The 22,025-nt window shown below is 43.0% G+C and overlaps 1 protein-coding gene across 1 annotated transcript in view; it reads left to right on the top strand.

The window, feature by feature from the left end:
- Window positions 1–21,804, top strand: part of SLC15A1 (solute carrier family 15 member 1) — a 71,840-nt gene extending 50,036 nt beyond the window's left edge. The window contains exons 19-23 of the mRNA XM_057299610.2: window positions 12,749–12,856; window positions 12,970–13,078; window positions 13,601–13,744; window positions 15,029–15,136; window positions 16,411–21,804. Of these exons, the coding sequence (XP_057155593.2) occupies window positions 12,749–12,856; window positions 12,970–13,078; window positions 13,601–13,744; window positions 15,029–15,136; window positions 16,411–16,602 (661 nt within the window). The 3' untranslated portion in view covers window positions 16,603–21,804. The remainder of the gene's footprint in view (window positions 1–12,748; window positions 12,857–12,969; window positions 13,079–13,600; window positions 13,745–15,028; window positions 15,137–16,410) is intronic.
- The last annotated feature ends 221 nt before the right edge of the window (window positions 21,805–22,025 follow it).

Here is a 22,025-nt window from a genome sequence, read left to right as displayed (position 1 = left end):
TGTACTAGCAATGAAGAATTGGAATCTGAAATTTTACAACTATTTCATGTATACTATCTCCCCCCACAGAATATGAAATACTTAGATATAAATCTAACAAAACGTCCAGGATTTGAATGGTGAAAACTACAAAATTGCTTATGAAAGAAATCAGTGAAAAGCTAAATAAATGGAGAGACAGCTGTATTCATTGATCAGAAGATTTAATATAGTAAAGATGTCATTTTTCCCCAAGCTGACCTGTAGGTTTATTGCCATTCCTATCAAAATCATAGCATTATTTTTATTTGTATAAAAAAGCTGCTTCTAAAATGTATATGGAAAGGCAAAGGAACTAGAATAGCTCAAATAATTTTGAAAAAGAATTAAGTTGGAAGAGTCTTACTACCACTAGTTTTCAAACTTACTATAAGGTTACAGCAATCAAGACAAAATGGTATTGGCAAAGAAATAGACCCATAGATGAATGAATAATCCAGACCCAACCAACTGATTTTTGTCAAAAGTGCAAAGACAGTTCAATGGATTAAGGGAAGTATTTTCAACAATCAGTGTTGAAACATTTGAACATTCATATGTAATAAATGAACTTGACCTAAACCTCAGATCTTATACACAATTCATACATAAAAATTATATTAAATTCTTACACATCTTATATGAAAACTCAAAATTGATTATAGATCTACAAGTAAAATGTAAAACTATAAAATTTATACAAGAAACATAAACTCTTGTGACTTTGGGTTCTTAGATATGACATCAAAAACACAATCTATAGAAGAAAAACTTGATAGAGTTCACCAAAACTAAAAATGTTTGTTCTGTCGATGTCACCCTTTTTTTTTTTTTTTTTGAGACAGGGTCTTGCTCTATTGCCCAGGCTAGAATGCAGTGGTGCAGTCACAGCTCACTGCAGCCTCATCCTCCTGGGCTCAAGTGATCCTTCTGCCTCAGCCTCCCAAGTAGCTGGGACTACAGGCATGTACCACCACACCCAGCTAATTTTCACTTTTGGTAGAGATGGGGTCTCACTATGTTGCCCATGCTGGTCTCAAACTCCTGAGCTGAAGCAATCCTCCCACCCCAGACTCCCGAATTGCTGGGATTACAGGCATGAGCCACTGTGCGGGCCTACACTAAGATTTGAATACAAATTTGAATACATGTACCCAGCCAATATCACTCTGAAGAGAATAAAAAGATTCACTATAAACTGGGAGAAAATATTTAGAAATCATGTATTTGACAAAGAACTTGTATCCAAAATATGTAAAGTACTCTAAAAGCTCAATGTAAATAGAATTATACAGTGTGCAACTTTTTGAGGCTGGCTTCTTTCACAGCAAATCTGTATAATCTTAATTTAAATTTAATTTTATATAACCCAATTAAAAACGCAAAAGATTTGAACAGCTATGTCACCAAAGGAGATATACACACATGACAAATAAGCACATGAACAATAGCATTGGTCTTATTAAGGGAAATATAAATGAAGACCACAATGAGTTACAACACACCTATCAGGTGGCTGTAACAATTGTTTTAACCTTGACAATACCAAGTGTTGGTGAGGATATGGGGCACCTGGAACTCCCCTGCATCGCTGGTTGGAGGACAAGATGCTGTAGCCCCTCTGAAAAACAGTTTGGCAGTTTCTTATACAGGTAAACACTCACCATGTGACCCAGCCATCCCACTCCTAGATATTTACCCTAGAGAACTGGAAACTTGTGTTCATATAAAAGCCCACACATGAATGTTTATAGAAGCTCTGGTTATAATCACTGAAGATGGGAAATCACTCAAATGTCCTTCAATGGAGGATGCATAAACACCCACCTCTCAGCAAAAAAGGGAACAAACTTGATACAACGATGTGAATGCATTTCAAATGCATTGTGCTGTGGAAGAAGCCAGCCTCAAAAAATTACACACTTTTATTTCTTAAACATTGAGGGCGTGGGGAGGGGCTGGCCCCACCCTGGGCTGGAGTTCCTTTTCTCACACCTGTGATTGGAGATGTGGAAAAGGGGAACAGAGGGACAGCTCATTGGTTCCTTCTGCCGTAGCTCTGTGGTTAAAAATGGAAATTGTTCTCTTGCCCAGTCCCACTCCCCCAAAAAAGTGGCATTGACAGAATAATTGTATAATTCCATTTACATGACATTCGCAGAAAGCCAAAAACTCCAGGGACACAGAACACATTAGTGATTGGCATGGGTTAGGTGTGGAGGAAAGGTTTGACTATGGGGTAGCACAATTTTGGGGTCTACGTATTCTAATCGTGACAGTATTTATAAATCAAGATAATGTTAAAATTTATATAGCACTGTGCACCCCAAAAGCCAATTTACTATAAATAAATCTTTAATAAGAATAAACTGGGGGGAATGAGAGTAGGTATCCTGTTCACCTTAACGTTCAACCCCAGTCTCCAGTCCCCTGTAGCTACAACTTTGATAATTCCTGATTTTAGCTTTTACTAGTTAGCAATAAAACACAAAGTAATAGTATATTTTGTATACTATTAATATACAAAAGTATACAAAAAATATATTAAATACATTTTGGGACAATGTCTATTAACTTACAAATGTAGGCTGGGCATGGTGGCTCATGCCTGTAATCCCAGCACTTTGGGAGGCTGAGATAGGTGGATCACCTGAGGTCAGGAGTTCAAGACCAGCCTGGTCAACATGGTGAAACCCTGTCTCTACTAAAAATACAAAAATTAGGCATGGTGCATGTGCCTGTAATCCCAGCTACTCGGGAGGCCAAGGCAGAAGAAATGCTTGAACATTTGTGGAGGCGGAGGCTGCAGTGAGCCAAGATTTTGCCATTGCACTCCAGCCTAGACAACAGTGAGACCCTGTCTCAAAAAAAGCAAAACAAAACAAAACCAAAAAACAACTTACTAATACAAATGGTGGTGAAATGGACTTTTACTTTTCATCTCACCTCCTGTTTGCTTCATATTGTTAATATTTATTGATTTATGTTTCTGTTTTCCCTGTGCTAGGCTGAGTCTAAATAATAGATCCATAAACAGGATTTACAATATGACCCTATAAATATTATTTACAACATAATAAAGTGTGATCAGTCTGCAAGAGAAAATGTTACTTTATATCCTTGAAAATGTATCCCTCAACTGAAAATGTCTTGACTATCCAGGTGCGTTGGACTCTCCTATTACATTGATGAATTGTTCAGTGGTGCCCATCTTGATTTCTTTCATTTCACCAAGGCTTTCTTGCACAGCTTCTATTTTTTTTCCCCGTAACCCAGTTGGCCTCTTGTTAACAAAAACATAAGCCTTTACCCAGTCTCCAAGGTTACCAGCTTCCTAATTATACTATTATTCTGGGAATCCACTTTTCCTCCTGAAAAACCAACTCTTCAGCACATTCTTTGAGCTAACGGGAGCACTGGCTCTGTCGTCCTGCTGAACCACTATCCTGATAGAATTTTTCACTGTGTGCCAGGTTAATGCCTTTCTTTCTTGGATTTTATGTCATCTTTCTCAGCCTTCTTTCTACTTTTGTGGCAGCGTATGGCCAAATATCTTGTCAAGAGAAAACGAGGTCAGTTCCAAGTTGTTTCTTGCCTGAAATTGCCTTTTTATATTCTCACACTTGGATCATTGGCTAGACACCATTTTCTTCCATAACTTTGGAGGCTTAACTAAAAGATTAAAAAAAAAAAAAAAAAAGCATCGGCCAGTCTTTGTGGTTGATTTCCATTTCTGTTCATCAAGCTTTCAGTGTCTTCTTTCTCTTTGGTGTTGCCAAATTTCTCTGCAGTGTAACTAAACATGGCTATAATTGTATTCATCTTGCCAGCAAGAGGGTCTTCCATTTTTTTTTGTTCCTTCGTTCCTTTTCTTTGTTTCCTTCTCCATGAGGTCAGTAGGGCTGCCATGACAAAATAGTACAGGCTGAGTAGCTTATGTACATAGAAATTTATTTTCTCAGGCCAGGAGCAATGGCTCACACCTGTAATCGCAGCACTTTGGGAAGGCGAGGCAGGCAGATCATGAGGTCAGGAGTTCAAGATCAGCCTGGCCAACATGGTGAAACTCCGTCTCCACTAAAAATACAAAAATTAGCCGGGCATGGTGGTGCGTGCCTGTAATCCCAACTACTGGGGAGACTGAGGCAGGAGCATCACTTGAACCCAGGAGGCAGAGGTTGCAGTGAGCCAAGATCGCGGCACTGCACTCCAGCCTGGGTGACAGAGCAAGACTCCCTCTCAAAAAAAAAAAAAGAAAAGAAATTAATTTTCTCACAGCTCCAGAGGCTGGAAGTGTAAGATCAGGATGCCAGAAGGGCTGGTTTCTCCTGAGGCCTGTCTCCTCGGCTTGTAAATGCCACCTTCCCTCTAGGTCCTCACATGGCCCTTTCTCTGTGTGTGGCTGTGTCCTAATCATCTCTTCATATGAGAACACTTGTCACGTTGGATTAAGACCCATCCTAATCACCTTTAAAGAGGAAACCCTTTAAAAATCTCTCCAAATACAGTCCCTCTCTGAGGTACTGGGGATTAGAGTTCCAGCCTGTGAATTTGAGAGCGACACCATTCAGCCCCTCACCCCTTCTCCCACCTCTCTGGGATCATTCCTGTCCCCCACACGTGCTCATACACAGCTGCCATGGCTGATCTGGAAGGAAACACACTGACAGTGGTCACCCGGTCCTGTCCTGGTCTTTGTATTTGATTCTGAGCTGGAAGCACCTCTGGAGTTTCCCTTTCGCCTCAGAATGTGGTTTCGGTTGCTTTACTTTCTTCAGGAATGTTTCCTAACCTTGGAAACTTTGAGCAATTGAGATTGGGGGATCCCTTGTTGTTTTGGTGTTGTTAAAGCTCCTTTTTTTGTCGTTGGGTTTTTTGTTGTTGTTGTTGTTGTTGTTGTTTTGTTTTGAGAGGGAATCACTCGGTCATCCAGGCTGGAGTGCACTGGTGCCATCTTGGCTCACTGCAGCCTCCGCCCCCTGGGTTCAAGCAATTATCCTGCCTCAGCCTTCCGAGTAGCTGGGATTACAGGCACATGCCACCACGCCCAGCTAATTTTCACATTTTTAGTAGAGACGAGGTTTCACTATATTGGCCAGGCTGGTCTCGAACTCCTGACCTCAAGTGATCCGCCCACCTCAGCCTCCCAAAGTGCTGGGATTACAGTTGTGAGCCACCGTGCCCAGTCCCAAAGCTCCATTTAAAAAAGTTGTCTTCAAAGAGATCTTAGAAAAGAAGACAGACCCATGAGATTAGCAACACTTGACTACCCCACCCATGTGGTAAAAGATGAACTGGAAGCTTTTTTCCTTTTAATTTTAATTGGTAACATCAAATCTTTAATGGATCAAAGGTTTTATTATTTCAGTGAGGCCCTAGGGACAAAACATAAAAAAGGAGAAGTTCTAGAAAACTGGTGTCAGAAAATAACAGAGAAATAGAACAACGGAGAATCTCAGGAAGTCAGACTTCTGAGCAACATGTGAATTAAAGGAAGAGTAGATACTATTTTAAGCAAAATGGAATCCTTTGACTATGTGGTATCAGTAAGCTGCAAGACGTAAGTGATTAACTTCAGTAGAACCTTTTGAATAAAGTGGCAATGCATCAGCCAAAAATTGGGCCTGGGCAGGGCTCGGTGGCTCAAGCCTGTAATCCCAGCATTTTGGGAGGCTGAGGTGGGCAGATCACCTGGGGTCAGGAGTTTGAGACCAGCCTGGCCAACATGGTGAAACCCCATCTCTACTAAAAAATACAAGAACATTAGCTGGGCATGGTGTGTGCCTGTAATCCCAACTACTCGGGAGGCTGAGGCAAGAGAATCACTTGAACCCGGGGCGCGGAGGTTGCAGTGAGCCAAGATTGCACCATTGCACTCCAGCCTGGGCGACAGAGTGGGACTTCTGTCTTAAATAAACAAACAAACAAAATTGGGTCTGGCATAGCGCTGCATGCTTGTGGTCCTAGCTACTCGGAAGGCTGAGGCGGGAGCATTACTTGAGCTCAGGAGTTCGAAGCCAGCCTGGACAAAATAGTGAGACCCTGTATCTAAAAAATAAAAAATAACTGGTTGAGAGTTTGACAGTGATCTTTCTCATGCACTTTTTAAATGTTATACGTTCTTCCGTATGTATATGTCTATAAACAACACGTTGTTAAGCACATTTTTACACTAAATAGGAAAGTGACTGTCCTGCATGCATGTCATTCTGCAATGTTATAAATAATGTTAGAAAATATGTTATTTTAGTATTTAGCCATATTGATATATGCATCTCTTTTTTTTTTTTTTTTTTTTTTGAGACGGAGTCTCGCTCTGTCACCCCAGCTGGAGTGCAGTGGTGTGATCTTGGCTCGCTGCACCTCCCAGGTTCAAGCGGATCCCCTGCCTCAGCCTCCTGAGTAGCTGGGACTACAGGTGCATGCCACCACACCCAGCTAATCTTTTTTTGTATTTTAGTAGACACAGGGTTTCACCATGTTGGCCCAGATGGTCTCAATCTCCTGATCTCGTGATCCACCCGCCTCAGCTTCCCAAAGTGCTGGGATTACAGGCATGAGCCACCACGCCCAGCCAATGCATCTTTTATCCATTCACTTAACCACTGTATAGTATTCCATTACATGGATATACTGCAATTTATTTATTCATTCCTTCTAGTCAAAGACATTTAGATGATTCTGATTTTGCCAAACAATGCCAAAATTCACATTCTTACCTGTTTCTTTGTCCACATGTATGAAGTTTCTCTAGGGCAGTGATTTCTTTAAAACTTTTTGTCACATGTAATGAAAATATTTTGAGCATGCACCCACTATGTATGAGTATGGTATCCTTTATAAATTATATATATAAACTGCATCAAATTAATGTGCTTCATAAATAATGCAAAAAACAAATATAAAGGGGATGAGAAAAGTTTTTTTAAACCAATATTTTACAAATATTTTTATTCATTAGTGGTACAGAAATCATTAGTGTAGATAATGTGGTTGAAATATACTTCATTCATTTCTAAAAATCTCAATGTAAGATTTGAAAACAGCTATGCAAAGGTCTGGCTTTAAGTTCAGTTCATTTCAATGCTTGTTTTTCATGACTGTCGTACTGAAAAAGATACTTCAGTATCGGTGGGGCATAATTGACCATAATTTGATGTTTTAAAAAGATTTCATCTATATATTGTGAAGCTTTCAACCATGGGTGCTAGGACCACTGGATATCCACATGCAAAAGACTGAAGTTGATCCTCTCCACAGAAATTAACTCAATGGATCAAAGACTTAAATCCTGAAAGATTTAGGGGGTAAGCAATTGGTGAGGGAGGCCACCTGGGGAGATATGTGGCCTTCTATCATTGTGGAAGCTGGCTTACTGTGAGACTGTGACACAGGGTTGTAAAATTACAGCTATCTGAGAACAAAGGGAAGCCAGTATTGTGTGACTCTGTTCCCAAGCTTCGCTTTCCCTTTGGCATAGTGATTTTGGGGTCCTGAGGTTCTACTTCCTTTCACATAACCAAAACAATGAAATTTATAGAAGAAAACCAAAACCACAAGTGACAAAAAAAGGAAAAAGAATTTGGGCTTCATAAAAATTGAAAACTTTTGTGCTGCAAATGGTGTCATCAAGAATTGAAAGGACAACCCACAGAATGAGAGAAAATATTTACAAATCATATATCTGATAAGGGACTTATATCCAGAATACGTAAAGAACTCTCACAACGCAGTACTAAAAAGACAACCCAATTTTTAAAATGGGCACAGTATTTAAATAGATATTTCTTCAAAGAAGATATCCAGTCAATAAGCATATGAATATATGCTCAAAGTTGTTAGTTTTTAGGGAAATTTAAGTTAAAACCACAATGAGATACCACTGCCTACCTTCTAGGTTCTGATCAAAAAGATAGGCAATAGGCCAGTCGCGGTGGCTCACGCCTGTAATCCCAGCACTTTGGGAGGCCAATGTGAGCAGGTCACCTGAGGCCAGGAATTTGAGACCAGCCTAGCCAACATGGTGAAACCCCATCTCTACTAAAAATACAAAAATTAGCTGGGCATGGTGGCAGGTGCCTGTAATCCCAGCTACTTGGGAGGCTGAGGCAGGAGAATCGCTTGAACCCGGGAGGCGGAGGTTGCAGTGAGGTGAGACTTTGCCATGGCTCTCCAGCCTGGGCAACAAGATTGAAACTCCATCTCAAAAAAAAAAAAAAAAAAAAAAAACGTAGACAATAACAAGTGTTGTTAAGGATGCGGGTAAACTGGACCCCTTGGCTGGGCATGGTGGCTCATGCCCATAATCCCAGCACTTTGAGAGGTCAAGGTGGGCTGAATGCTTGAACCCAGGATTTCAAGACCAGCCTGAGCAATATGGCAAAACCCTGTCCCTACAAAAAAATACAAAAATTAGCCAGGCATGGTGGTGTGTCCCAGCTACTCGGGAAGCTGAGGTGGGAGGATCACCTGAGCCCCGGGAGGTCGAGGCTGCAATAAGCCATGTTGGTGCCACTGCACTGCAGCCTGGGTGACAAAGTGAGACTCCGTCTTCAAACAAACAAATAAATAAATAAAAATTAGTACCCTTATTCATTGCTGGTGGTAAATCTAAAATGGTACAGCCACTTTGAAAAACAGTTCTTTGAAATGTTAAACATAGAGTTCTACTACAAAACTCAGCAGTTTCACTCCTGGGTATATAACCATGTTGACCAAAATTAAGAGTGTTGAGGCAGAAATAATTGATTTATTGGAAGCCAAATGTGAGGATCAACCTGGAAAGAGACATCAGCAAAGTAGGGCATGTCCCAGAGTCTACTGCAAGTTGGAAGACTCTTATAAGAAAGTTTAGGAAGACCGGGTTTAGTGGCTCATGGCTGTAATCCCAGCACTTTGGGAGGTGGAGGCAGGAGAATTACTTGAGGCCAGGAGTTCAAGACCAACCTGGGCAATAAAGCAAAACTCCCTCTCTGCAAATATAAGAATTTAAAAATTAGCCAGGCATGGTGATGCACTCCTGCAGTCCTAGCTACTTAGGAGGCTGAGGTGAGAGGATTGTTTGAGCCCAGGAGTTCAAGGCTGCAGTGAGCCATGATTGCACCACTGCACTCCAGCCTGGGTGACAGAGTGAGGCCTTGTCTTAAAAAAAAAAAAAAAAAAAGTTTAGGAGAAGAGAGGGGGACTCCTCATATTAGAGCTTTCCATTTTCTTTTTTTTTTTTTTTTTTTTTTGAGATGGAGTTTCGCTCTTGTTGCCTAGGCTGGAGTACAATGGTGCCATCTCGGCTCACCGCAACCTCCACCTCCCGGGTTCAAGCGATTCTCCTGCCTCAGCCTCCCGAGTAGCTGAGATTATAGGCATGCACCACCATGTCCAGCTAATTTTGTATTTTTAGTAGAGACGGGATTCCTCCATGTTGGTCAGGCTGGTCTCAAACTTCCGACCTCAGATGATCTGCCCACCTCGGCCTCCCAAAGTGCTGGGATTACAAGCGTGAGCCACCGTGCCCCGCCCAAGCTTTCCATTTTCATTGGAGGTTATAATACAGAGGTTATGATCACTGGCTACAGATGACAACATATTGGCTAAAATGTTTTACCACAAGAAAGTCAGCAAAACATCATGATTCAGAAGCAAATCTGCATCCTTTTCAGTGTTAGTGGGCTATGTATTAATCACATATCAACACAATAAGATTGGAGGGAGTCACTCTTTACTCACAGACAGGATATAAGCCATGCATTGTGAGACCTTCCTCAGGTGGTTGATTTGGAAGCCTGCCAAATGTGATATGTGAGGTGTCACCCAGAAGAGATGAAAACATGTCCACACAAAAACTTGTGCATGCATGTTCATTGCAGCATTATTCACAATAGAGAAAACGTACAAATAAATCCAATGCCCATCAGCTGATAAAAGGTGGTATATCCATATGATGGAATGTTAGTCATAAAAAAAGAATGAAGTGGCCGGGCGTGATGGCTCATGCCTGTAATCCCAACACTTTTTGGGAGGCCGAGGTGGGCAGATCATGAGGTCAGGAGACTGAGACCATGCTGGCTAACACATCCCCTCTCTACTAAAAATACAAAAAATTAGCCAGGTGCGGTGGCGGGGGCCTGTAGTCCCAGCTATTTGGGAGGCTGAGACAGGAGAATCGCTTGAACCCGGGAGGCGGAGGTTGCAGTGAGCCGAGATCGCACCACTGCACTCCAGCCTGGGCGACAGAGTGAGAATCCATCTCAAAAAAAAACTAAAAAAGGAATGGAGTACGGATACATGCCACGATATGAACGAATGTGAAAGACAATATGCTAAGAGGGATGAAGCTGGTCACAGAGACCTGCATAGAATGATTCCATTGACATCAAGTGGCAGGCAGAGCCATGGAGACAGAAAGCAGATGAGTGGCTGCCAGGGGGCCGGGGAGGAAAGAATGGGAGTATTTAGACATGTTTAGACGTGCAAATCCTTACCATTGTGTCACAGTTGCCTCCAGTATTCAGTGCAGCCAACGTTGCACAGGTTTGTAGCCTCGGAGCCAAAGGCCACACCCATGCAGCCTGGGTGTGTGGTGGGTGGCACCGTCTAGGTATGGGTAAGTGCCTGCTGTGAGGTTCCCATCACCACTGAATCGCCTCCTGACGCATTTCCCAGACCCCATCCCCATCATTAAGTGACTCGGACTGTGTTTTCATTTCTTGTTGCACCAGCCCTAAGACATAGGCCAGGCAGCTCAGAATCCTCTAGCCTTAGGGATGGTTTCATTCAGAGTCTGATGGCTGATAAGTTATAAAGCCAGGCCTCAGGCCCAACGTTCTGCTTCCTTGGCTCATACTCTGCCCACATGCTCTCTTTTGTGTGGATGATCTTCATCTTTGATAAAAGCAGCTCTTACAGTCTAGAGCAGTGGGAATTCTAGCTAAGGCCCGTGTGGATCTGTCTCAGGTTCCATTTTCTATATTAATCAGCTATCAAATGACACCAAGTAGAAGGCCTCGGGACTTCAGGACCTGAGTTTAATTCATAGACATTTTCTCCCAGCACCTAAAATTTGATCAGTATTATTTGTTGCCACAAAACTGATGAAACTTGGCCCCACATTTTAGGCATGGAAAGGTTAAATTGTTCTTTACACTGCTGAGGTGTACACTAGTAAGACTTATTGTTCTCTACACTGGATAATCTGCTCTAGGCCTTCACTCATGTGTTTGGTGGGAAAAGTCAACTGGTCTTATTTTGAGCAACACCGTCCTGGTCACTAGGGTTGTATGAGAGTTTTAGGGTCGTCTATAGCCTGGAACAGCTATGAAAGGGGTCTGTAATCAGCCATCCGTGCTGTTCACCATCTGTATGGTCCTATGAAGGCAAACAATTCACCTGCTTCCATATGAAGCGTAGCCTCACGGGACTTTGTAGAGATAGGAAGCCTTGGACCTGGAAGTCGGTCTTATTGGGTATCCATTCAAAGCTGTATTCCAGCGGGATGCTGACCACTGTCACTCCAGGACCACATAGGCCTCCACCCTCTGAAGGGGATTCCTTAAAGCTGTCTCTCAGCCTGGTATAATGACTCATACCCATAATCCCACTGCTTTGGGAGGCTGTGGAGGGAGGATCTCTTGAGGCCAGGAGTTTGAGACCAGCCTGGGCAACACAGCCAGACCCTTGTCTCTACAAAAATAAAAATAAAAATTAGCCAGGCATTGCGGCACACACCTGTAGTCCCAGCTACTCAGGAAGCTAAGGTGGGAGGATCACTTGAGGCCCACAGTTCGAGGCTGCATTGAACTATGATTGGATCACTGCACTCTAGCCTGGGCAACAAGCAAGACCTCATCTCTAAAAAAGACAAAAAACCGTCTCTTGTTACTGGGCTGGCCCACTTCTTCCTCTCCAGTCCCAGGTGCCCTTCCCCACCTGAGGCTCCTAGAGGTAGGAAGTAGGTGGGCTTTCCTCCTCAACTCCCTAAAGAAGGGGGTGTCGTTTAGGAACTGGGGTCTATCTTTTAGGAACTGGGCAGCATCTGGTTTTGGTCTTTCACTACTCGAGCGCTAAAGTTTCTGGCCGGGCGCAGTGGCTCCCACCTGCAATCCCAGCACTTTGGGAGGCCGAGGTGGGCAGATCATCTGAGGTCATGAGTTCAAGACCAGCCTGGCCAACATGGCGAAACCCCATCTCTACTAAAAATACAAAAATGAGCCGGGTGCGGTGGTGCATGCCTGTAGTCCCAACTACTCGGGAGGCTGAGGCAGGAAAATCGCTTGAACCTGGGAGGCAGAGGTTGCAGTGAGCCGAGATTGCACCACTGCACTCCAGCCTGGGTGACAGAGCGAGACTCCATCTCTAAATAAATAAATAAAGTTTCTGAAACAAGGAACACAAAGGCACGGCTACCTTCTTGAAGGGAAGAGGCTCAGTATCTACTTCAGTCCCTGCTTAATATTCCTAACGTATTGAACTAGGTTAGATTTACAAAGTACTTAGAGTGGTAACCAGCACATATAAACACTGTTAAATACATTATTTTAGGTGTGTTCTCATGAGTGGGTGAGCAGGGATAAAACCAGAGTTTTTCACTTTTTGTCTTTATTCTCTAGAAATATTCTGAAAACATCTTAAACTCCTTCAAAATAAGGGAGTATTGCCCAATTTCAGGTGCATGTACTGTGACCTAGAATATATTATTCTCTAGTTCAGTTACAAGACAGATGGTTTTCTCTTTCAGATTTGTAAATACTTTTAACGAGCTCATCACCATCACAATGAGTGGGAAAGTTTATGCAAATATCAGCAGCTACAGTGCCAGCACATACCAGTTTTTTCCTTCTGGCATGTAAGTACCTAGACTGAATGCTTCACTCAAAGGTTCAAGAATTTTTCTTTAAAAAATGCATTGAAACTTTTAATGCCAAGAATGTTAACCAATATTATTCTTTCTTTTGATAGAAAAGGCTTCACAATAAGCTCAACAGAGATTCCACCACAATGTCAACCTAATTTCAATACTTTCTACCTTGAATTTGGTAGTGCTTATACCTATATAGTCCAAAGGAAGGTTAGTAACTCATTTCATTGTATCAGAAGATCTGCTCATACTCGATTGATATGAAGACTCACAAACACTTAGAACATAATATGATTTAACTAGAGTGATATTAGGGTCTGTATTTTAAATGGGCTTAGAATTAATTTGCTTGGCTAATTCTTTAACTTATTGATGACTTAATCATTAGAATCTAAACAGACTGACTTCCCCTGGATAATAATTTATGTTAGCCAACATCTGATGCCTCCTTCTAGACTATTAACACGGACTTAAGGAACTCATAGTTCAAAGAGAGGGCAGTGTTTTAAAATGACTTCCAACCTACTCTCTTATCTAAAAGAAAAATCCTCCTGAACGTGTCTTCAAATCCCATTGCAAGTGTAAAATGCAGTGTTGCCTTATGTTTAAAATGTGTACGTACTTGACAAATCATATGATGTAACCATAGAAGGTCAAACTCAATTTACCTGTTCGAACAATTTTTATTTTAGAAGCTATCTCAACTTCTTCTGCTTTTCCTTACTGCTGCAGGATGACAGCTGCCCCGAAGTGAAGGCGTTTGAAGATATTTCAGCCAACACAGTTAACATGGCTCTGCAAATCCCGCAGTATTGTCTTCTCACCTGTGGCGAAGTGGTCTTCTCTGTCACGGGATTGGAATTCTCATATTCTCAGGTTTCTTGTTTGTTGTATTTACCACCCATCTGCAATACCCCTGCCTGCAGAAAATGCTGACGGGACTTAATTTAAATCTGGGATAACTATGTTTTTGAAAAGTCTAGAAAGCATTATGGCATCTTCCCTACAGCAAGGTCTCTGAGGTCACCAAGTGTTGTCCTTAGTGAATAGGAATTATTACTGTCTTGAACTTTGCAAGAGCACGTGTTCACATGTGTCCATAGCCCCACAGTCATACCCTAGACATTTAGCGCCCAGTATTTATTACTGACTGCTACCAGAGTGATGAAGGTCAGCAGATTCTCCTCTCTGAAACAACCAAATGTAACCAACCATTCATAAAACAGCTCAATTACAGGTCTATGTCCTCATGACAGGTTTGGTTGAGGTCTCTTTATAGCTCCCAGTAAACATAACAAATAAGGTCTAGCTTTAAAAATTAAAAAAAATTTAAAAAACACATTAGCTGAGCATGGTAGAGCACGCTTGTGGTCCCAGCTACTTGGGAGGCTGAGGCAGGAGGATTGCTTAAACCCAGGAGTCCGAGGCAGCAGTGAGCTGTGATCACACCACTGCACTCCAGCATGCGCAACAGAGCAAGACACCATCTCAAAAAAAAAAAAAAAAAAAAAGAAAAAGAAAAAGTTTAAAAGAATTATTGCTTTTAAGTGTATTAGACTAATGAGCTAGGTTTTATTGATACCCAAATTAGAGCTTAATTATTGAACTGTGTTGTCAGAGCTATAGTTATAGGCATTATAGCCCACAATGCCTAGTACCATCAATTTTTATAGTAAAGAGGCCAAGATGAGTCAGAAAATCACTTTCTGTGATAACCTCACAGTCTAATAAAGGAGATAACTGTAATACAGGTGACAGGTGTTTGAAGAGATTTTGGAGATGTGGCAGGAAAGCCACAGAAGGGCAAGCTTGCAGCCCAGGGCAGCCTGCATTTGAGGGGAAGACTATGCCAGGCTGGGTGGCTTTGCTTGGAAGCTCTCCTGTAGAAATAGGATCAGCTCCTCTGTAGATGTGTCCATTTAACTAAGGGGACAGCTTTGCAAGGATGTGGAGCGTGAAACACAGGAATTCTTGTCTACTCGTCTGTGCATGTTTGGGTGTCTTGTTACTTAAGTGATGATCCTTTTTACATTGAGGCCACCTGACTTTTCGTGTGCATTGTTAGGGTGGTCTGCTTCATGAAATGCCCATCGGTGAGCTGTGTTCTCCTGCTCGGAGGGTGAAACCTGGAGCAGGACTCACTTTGCTTTGCTTCCTCAGGCTCCTTCCAACATGAAGTCGGTGCTTCAGGCAGGATGGCTGCTGACCGTGGCTGTTGGCAACATCATTGTGCTCATCGTGGCAGGGGCAGGCCAGTTCAGCAAACAGGTATGGCGTGGGAGAGGAGATTGCACATACCTCTGTCTTTCCTGTTCATGGTCATCATGGTGGCCCTCCCTAGCCATCTGTGTGCTCTGTGTGGTCATCTAGGCTAATAGCTGGATTACACTGCCAGACCAGCCAGGGCTGTTCCCAAATAGCCTTATGGCAAAGTGTCTGCTGTTTCTTCTTCTTCTTCTTTTTTTTTTTTTTTGAGACAGAGTCTCACTCTATTGCCCAGCTGGAGTGCAGTGGCGCAATCTTGGCTCACTGCAACCTCCGCCTCTCGGGTTCAAGTGAGTCTTCTGCCTCAGCCTCCAGAGTAGCTGGGCCTACAGGCACCCACCACCACACCCGGCTAATGTTTGTATTTTTAGTAGAGACAGTGTTTCACCATGTTGGCCAGGATGGTCTCGATCTCTTGACCTCGCTATCTGCCCACCTTGGCCCCCCAAAGTGCTGGGAGGTGTGAGCCACTGCACCTGGCCTGATGATTCTTCTTATTCCCACTTGTTGTTAACGCAGCTGGAAATTGACAACCAAAATAGCTGGAATTGGTTAACTTGAAGTTGCCCTTATGTGTTTTACTATCAAGGGAAACATCTCTCCTAGCTTCAGTGAATGCAGCTTAGCAGCTGCAAAGCAGACACATGTTATCCTGAAACTTTCATAACACCTGAAGTTAAAGCCATCCTAGAGTTGGTTATAAATTTTCCAGCTAAAATTAAATGAGGGCTCTACTGATACTTACACTCTTTCCTTCTGCACTGTAGCATGTCTGCCTCATAAGGGAGCTGTTATCCCATCCGTTTCATGACTTCCTGCACCAGGTCCCAGCAGCAGATGTGCTAATGCTGTGTGCTTATGAGCTCCAGGTGTTTCCAAGGAGGAACGTGGGGCTCTTAACTTGCTGGAGTTCAGCATATTCATTTTTCCCTTGTGGGGACTGCTTGCTGTTCTCTTGGTCCCCATCCTTCCGGGTCCAGCCACATGTCTTAAGGCTTGAGTATTTCAGAAATTTTCTCTCATCTTCCCAAAGTCTGTTGTTTCTGTACCTTAGTGCTGTTCAAAACATGTTGTCTATATTAGCATCTATCTATCTTGGGCATTCAAGAAAAGCTGGCCTTACTGTATCTGTATTGGTTGCTTACCAATTTTCCATAATTTAATTTCAAAGCACTCTCCATCTGCATGTAGCAAGAACATGTACGCACCATATATTCATCAGTATGACCTGTTTTATTTTTGTTCTTTTTCCTGCTCCAACTCTGATTTCTTCAAAGTGGGCCGAGTACATTCTATTTGCCGCGTTGCTTCTGGTCGTCTGTGTAATTTTTGCCATCATGGCTCGGTTCTATACTTACATCAACCCAGCGGAGATCGAAGCTCAATTTGATGAGGATGAAAAGAAAAACAGACTGGAAAAGAGTAACCCATATTTCATGTCAGGGGCCAATTCACAGACACAGATGTGAAGGTCAGGAGGCAAGTGGAGGATGGACTGGGCCCGCAGATGCCCTGACCTCTGCCCCCAGGTAGCAGGACACTCCATTGGATGGCCCCTGGTGAGGAAGACTTCAGAATTGGGAACTAAACCATGAATGCTATTTTCTTTTTTCTTTTTCTTTTCTTTTTTTTTTTTTTTTGACACAGAGTTTTGCTCTTGTTGTCCAGGCTGGAGTGCAATGGCACGATCTCAGCTCACTGCAACCTCCGCCTCCCAGGTTCAAGTGATTCTCCTGCCTCAGCCTCCCGAGTGGCTGGGATTAGCGGCATGCACCACCACGCCCAGCTATTTTTGTATTTTTAGTAGAGATGGGGTTTCACCATGTTGGCCAGGATGGTCTCGATCTCTTGACCTGGTGATCTGCCCACCTCGGCCTGCCAAAGTGCTGGGATTATAGGCTTGAGCTACCGCGCCCGGCCGTGAACGCTATTTTCTAAGCAGCCAGCAATGAATCTAAAACTCTGGAAGAAGTCTTCTGTTTGAAAGGCTTATTTAAGCCACACGTACACACACTGTCTTAGAGCACTGTGAGCCCACCCCACATTTGTCATCTTCCCTATCACACAAATGATGTTATTTTGGACTAGCTTAATTTTGAAATGGTAACAAAGTTTCCTATTCCATACTGTTCGTTTCTAATACTCTTACGAAAACTATTCTAAAGGAGGCAGGAGCCAAGGCCAAAAGTGAACGTACAGGTTTGAAATGGCTGTGATAAGGACCAGCTGGTATTAACTGATAACTTTACCTTTGGGTTTTTGTTATTTTGTTTTTCTAGTCCCTACCTGTGTTTAAATTATGGATAACTCGAAAGACAGCTCAGGTGAAGGCCAGTAATGATTTTTTTGAAGTTTCAATGGTGTGAAATAAATTTCTGTTCTTAAGCATAAGTGTTCATGTATCTCTGGGTAGGGTAAGAAATCTTTAACATCCTATCTGATTATAAAAGCAGCACCTGCTCATTAAAATTTCTTCCTGGTCCTGTTTTCCCCAGGGATGATTGATTGATTGATTGATTGATTGATTGATTGATACATAGGCAGACAAACAGATAAAGAAAGGTAGACAGGCAGATAGATAGATGATAGATAGACAGATAGATAGATAGATAGATAGGTAGACGAACAGATAAAGGTAGGTAGGTAGATAGATGATCGATAGATAGACAGACAAACAGATAAAGGTAGGTAGGTAGATAGAAGATAGATAGATAGGCCGGGCACAGTGGCTCACGCCTGTAATCCCAGCACTTTGGGAGGTAGAGGCAGGTGGATCACGAGGTCAGGAGATCAAGACCATCCTGGCTAACACGGTGAAACCCCATCTCTACTAAAAATATAAAAAATTAGCTGGGTGTGGTGGCAGACGCCTGTAGTCCCAGCTACTGGGGAGGCTGAGGCAGGAGAATGGCGTGAACCTGGGAGGCGGAGCTTGCAGTGAGCTGGAATCACGCCACTGCACTCCAGCCTGGGTGACAGAGCAAGACTCCATCTCAAAAAAAAAAAAAAAGAAGAAGATAGATAGATTGATAGATGATGGATAGATACAGGTAGGTAGGTAGATAGATGATAGATAGATAGATAAATGTAGGTAGGTAGGTAGGCAGGTAGATGATAGATAGATTAGATAGATAGATAGGAGAGACTTATATTACTAGGACCGTCCTATGTGCACATTTGTGTACCATCTCCTAGTGTTTTTCTCGATACTCATAAACATTTTCTGCTGGCGTAAAAATTCTTCTAAAACATTGTAAACACCTAATGCCTAATTTATCCTAGAGATGTTTATCATTTAGCCATCCCAGGTATCAGGTCCAGAATGAGTCTACCTTGGCACTCCTACACAAACAAGCCACAGTTCTTAGACAAACTAGTGCACAACTCTGATGATTGAAACTGGTTCCTGCATTAGAAGGAAGAGTTCGCATTTGGCCTCTAAAATGCTTATATACAAGCTCGCCATTGCACCATAGGGGCTGCATTGAAGGGGAGACTCAAAGTCCAGAGTGAGAAACATAATGTGATTATCAAATCTTAACACTTTTTCTAGCCTTGGGATCGAGTCCTAATTCCTTAACTAGGGGCCATGAGGCTCTTTTTCCCTCTGGACACACTTCCTTTCTCTCCATGCACTCTGATCCTGCCAGCATGGAGCTGCTGCTCCTTCCTGGAACACATCACATTCTCATTCCCAAGTCAAAAGCCAAGAAAAAGAATACCCCAAGATACTTCATTCCCACCACCCCCAACCCCTCCACCTGGCTAAGCCCTCTTCATTTTCATGCCATGTCCTCCAAGAGTTTTCCTGTCCTCCCTCCCTCCCATGCTAGGCTGTGGCCCTGCTCTGAGCTCCCATAACACAGCTTCACATTTTCAAGTTGCACAGACCTCAGTGGATCATCACTATCTAGCTTTTCCTAGACCAAAAGCTCTTCTGTATATCTTGTTCACTGTTCAGTCTCCAGAACATAATAATCCTCTATTTGTTTTTTAATTTTTAATTTTTTTTTTTTAGAGACAAGTTTTCACTCTGTTATCCAGGCTGGAGTGCAGTGGCACGATCATAACTCACTGCAACCTTGAACTCCTAGGTTCAAGGGATCCTCCCACCTCAACTTCCCAAGTAGCTAGGACTACAGGCTTGTGCCACCACACCCAGCTAAGTTTTTAATTTTTTTTGTAAAGGCAGGGTCTCACTGGCTGGTCTCGAACTCCTGGGCTTAAGACTTCCAAAGTGCTGGGATTACAGGCATAAGCCACAGCACCCAGCCCTAGTGCTCCACTTTTATAGTTGCAGTATAAGTTTGGGCAGGTTTTGATCTTTTTAATCATTTCCTCTCCTGTGAAATAAAGAGAATACCAGGCAGACAATGTGAGGCCTTAAAAATCCTTTGTTTGGCTGGGTCCAGTGGCTCACGCCTGTAATCCCAGCACTTTGGGAGGCCGAGGCGGGTGGATCACTTGAGGTCAGGAATTTGAGACCAGCCTGGCCAACATGGTGAAACCCCATCTCTACTAAAAATACAAAAATTAGCCAGGCATGTGGCACATACCTGTAATCCCAGCTACTCGGGAGGCTGAGGCAGCAGAATCACTTGAACCCGGGAGGCGGAGGTTGCAGTGAGCCGAGATCGCATCACTGCACTCCAGCCTGGGCAACAGAGTGAGACCCCATCTCAAGAAAAATAAAAATAAAAATAAAAAAATAAATCCTTTGTTTAAGGGTGCCTGGCACACAACAGGCATTCATATATTTGAATGAAGGTCGTTGTCATGCCCCTCAACCAAGTCTGATATTAACACATAGTGTTCTTTGCGTGTGAGTAACTAACATGTAGTGTGCTCTGCATATGGGTGGAAATGATGCCTACAGGCTCTTCTTCAACCTTTGATGGACATGCAGAGAGCACAGAGGGGAGCTTGGGCATTTTGCCCATCAGGGTTGACTTTTCAGAGTAATCCTCCCTCTGGCTCTCATTTCACCACTTCCAAGCATAATCAAGATGGACAGAGGCCAACATGGGTGCCCTCCTTGCAAGACCTCATGCAATTGCAAATGTCATGGATGGGGGTGGTGGAGGGGAATGCGAAGGCCACATCAGTAACCTCTGCTCTTCTGTACTTTCCCTGCAACTCATTTTTTTTCGTGTTTTGTGCCTTTCTCTAAATTCCATGATGACCAATGTATAACCAAAATAGTACACTGACTTGATCATTGTCTGACTATTAAAATACAATTCAGCATGGGTTGGGAGGAGCTAAAGAAGCCCCTGGGATGGAAATGCTTTAATTGGACATAGCAGGACTTCGTTTCTTACTCCTAAAAGCCAGCATACCTTGAGAAGTGTTTACAATGCATATATGAATATTTTTCATGTTGCACTATTCTTGTTGTTTCCATGTGTTCCATAATTTTTTTTTTTTTTTTTTGAGACAGAGTCTCACTCTGTTGCCCAGGCTAGAGGGCAGTGGCACGATCTTGGCTCACTGCAACCTCCACCTCCCGGCTTCAAGCGATTCTGCTGCCTCAGCCTCCTGAGTAGCTGGGATTATAGGTGTGTGCCACCACGCCTGACTAATTTTTGTATTTTTAGTAGAGATGGGGTTTCACCATGTTAGCCAGGCTGGTCTCAAACTCCTGACCTCAAGTGATCTGCCTGCCTCAGCCTCCCAAAGTGCTAGGATTACAGGTTTGAGCCACCATGCCCAGCCAATTATGTTTTTCGTTTTGTGAATGTTCTTTCTTTTTTTCAGGGCACTAAAATATTTATTTTGATATCTCTTTTAGATGTTATAAAATTACTTTAGTTAATGTATGTCCAGGTTTGATTTTTGTTGACTATTTTAGACATTGATTTTTGTCATGCATTCTGGAATATTTTTGGTAGTTTTTTTTTTTTTTTTTTTTTTTTTAAAGACCAGGTCTAGCTCTATCATGCAGGCTGGAGTGCAGTGGCACCATCTTGGCTCACTGCAACCTCTGCTTCCTGGGCTCAAGCTATCCTCCCGCCTCAGCCCTGCAAGTAGCTGGGACTATAGGTGCAAACCACCATGCCCTGCCAATTTTTGTAGAGACAGAGTTTCACCATGTTGCCCCAGATGGTCTCGAGCTGCTTAGCTCAAGCAATCCACCTGCCTTGGCCTCTCAAAGTGCTGGAATTATAGGTGTGAGCCACCGAGTCTGGCCTGGTAACTTCTTTGTTTTTTTGAGTCGGAGTTTCGCTCTTGTTGCCCAGGCTGGAGTGCAATGGCATGATCTCGGCTCACTGCAACCTCCGCCTCCCAGGTTCAAGCGATTCTCCAGCATCAGCCTCCCAAGTAGCTGGAATTACAGTCACCTACCACCATGCCTGGCTAATTTTGGTATTTTTAGTAGAGATGGGGGTTTCACTATGTTGGCCAGGCTGGTCTCAAACTCCTGACTCAGGTGGTCTGCCTGCCTCGGGTGATCTGCCTGCCTCGACCTCCCAAAGTGCTGGGATTACAGGTGTGAGTCACTGTGCCTGGCCACCTCGTTTCTAAATGGCCACCTCACTTTCTAACAAAAGTGGTGAGTATTTACTGAACACTGAGTATGTGCAGACAGCATGCCAAGCACTCTATTGAATGAAATTTACAAACATGCAATCCTTGCCACAGCCTTGTAATGTAGATTACCGTTACCCATTCCCATTCCACAGAGGAGAAAATAGGCACAGTGAAACCAAGTACCCTGCCCCAGGCCATCCCAGTCCTGCTCCAGAGCCCAGCTGCCAGTCATTGCACAGAGCCACCTCTCACTGCCAATGTTCAATGGGCAGTATGGATTAATTCTGTTTTTATCCTTATAACAAAACTAAGGAAGGTTTTGTTATTCCTATTTTGGATACAAGGAAACTGGAGAACGTGA

Source organism: Pan paniscus, chromosome 14 (assembly GCF_029289425.2).
Source record: "Pan paniscus chromosome 14, NHGRI_mPanPan1-v2.0_pri, whole genome shotgun sequence".
Lineage (NCBI taxonomy): Eukaryota > Metazoa > Chordata > Mammalia > Primates > Hominidae > Pan > Pan paniscus.
Note: the sequence above shows the minus strand (reverse complement) of the source record. Positions and strands in the feature narration are given on the sequence as shown.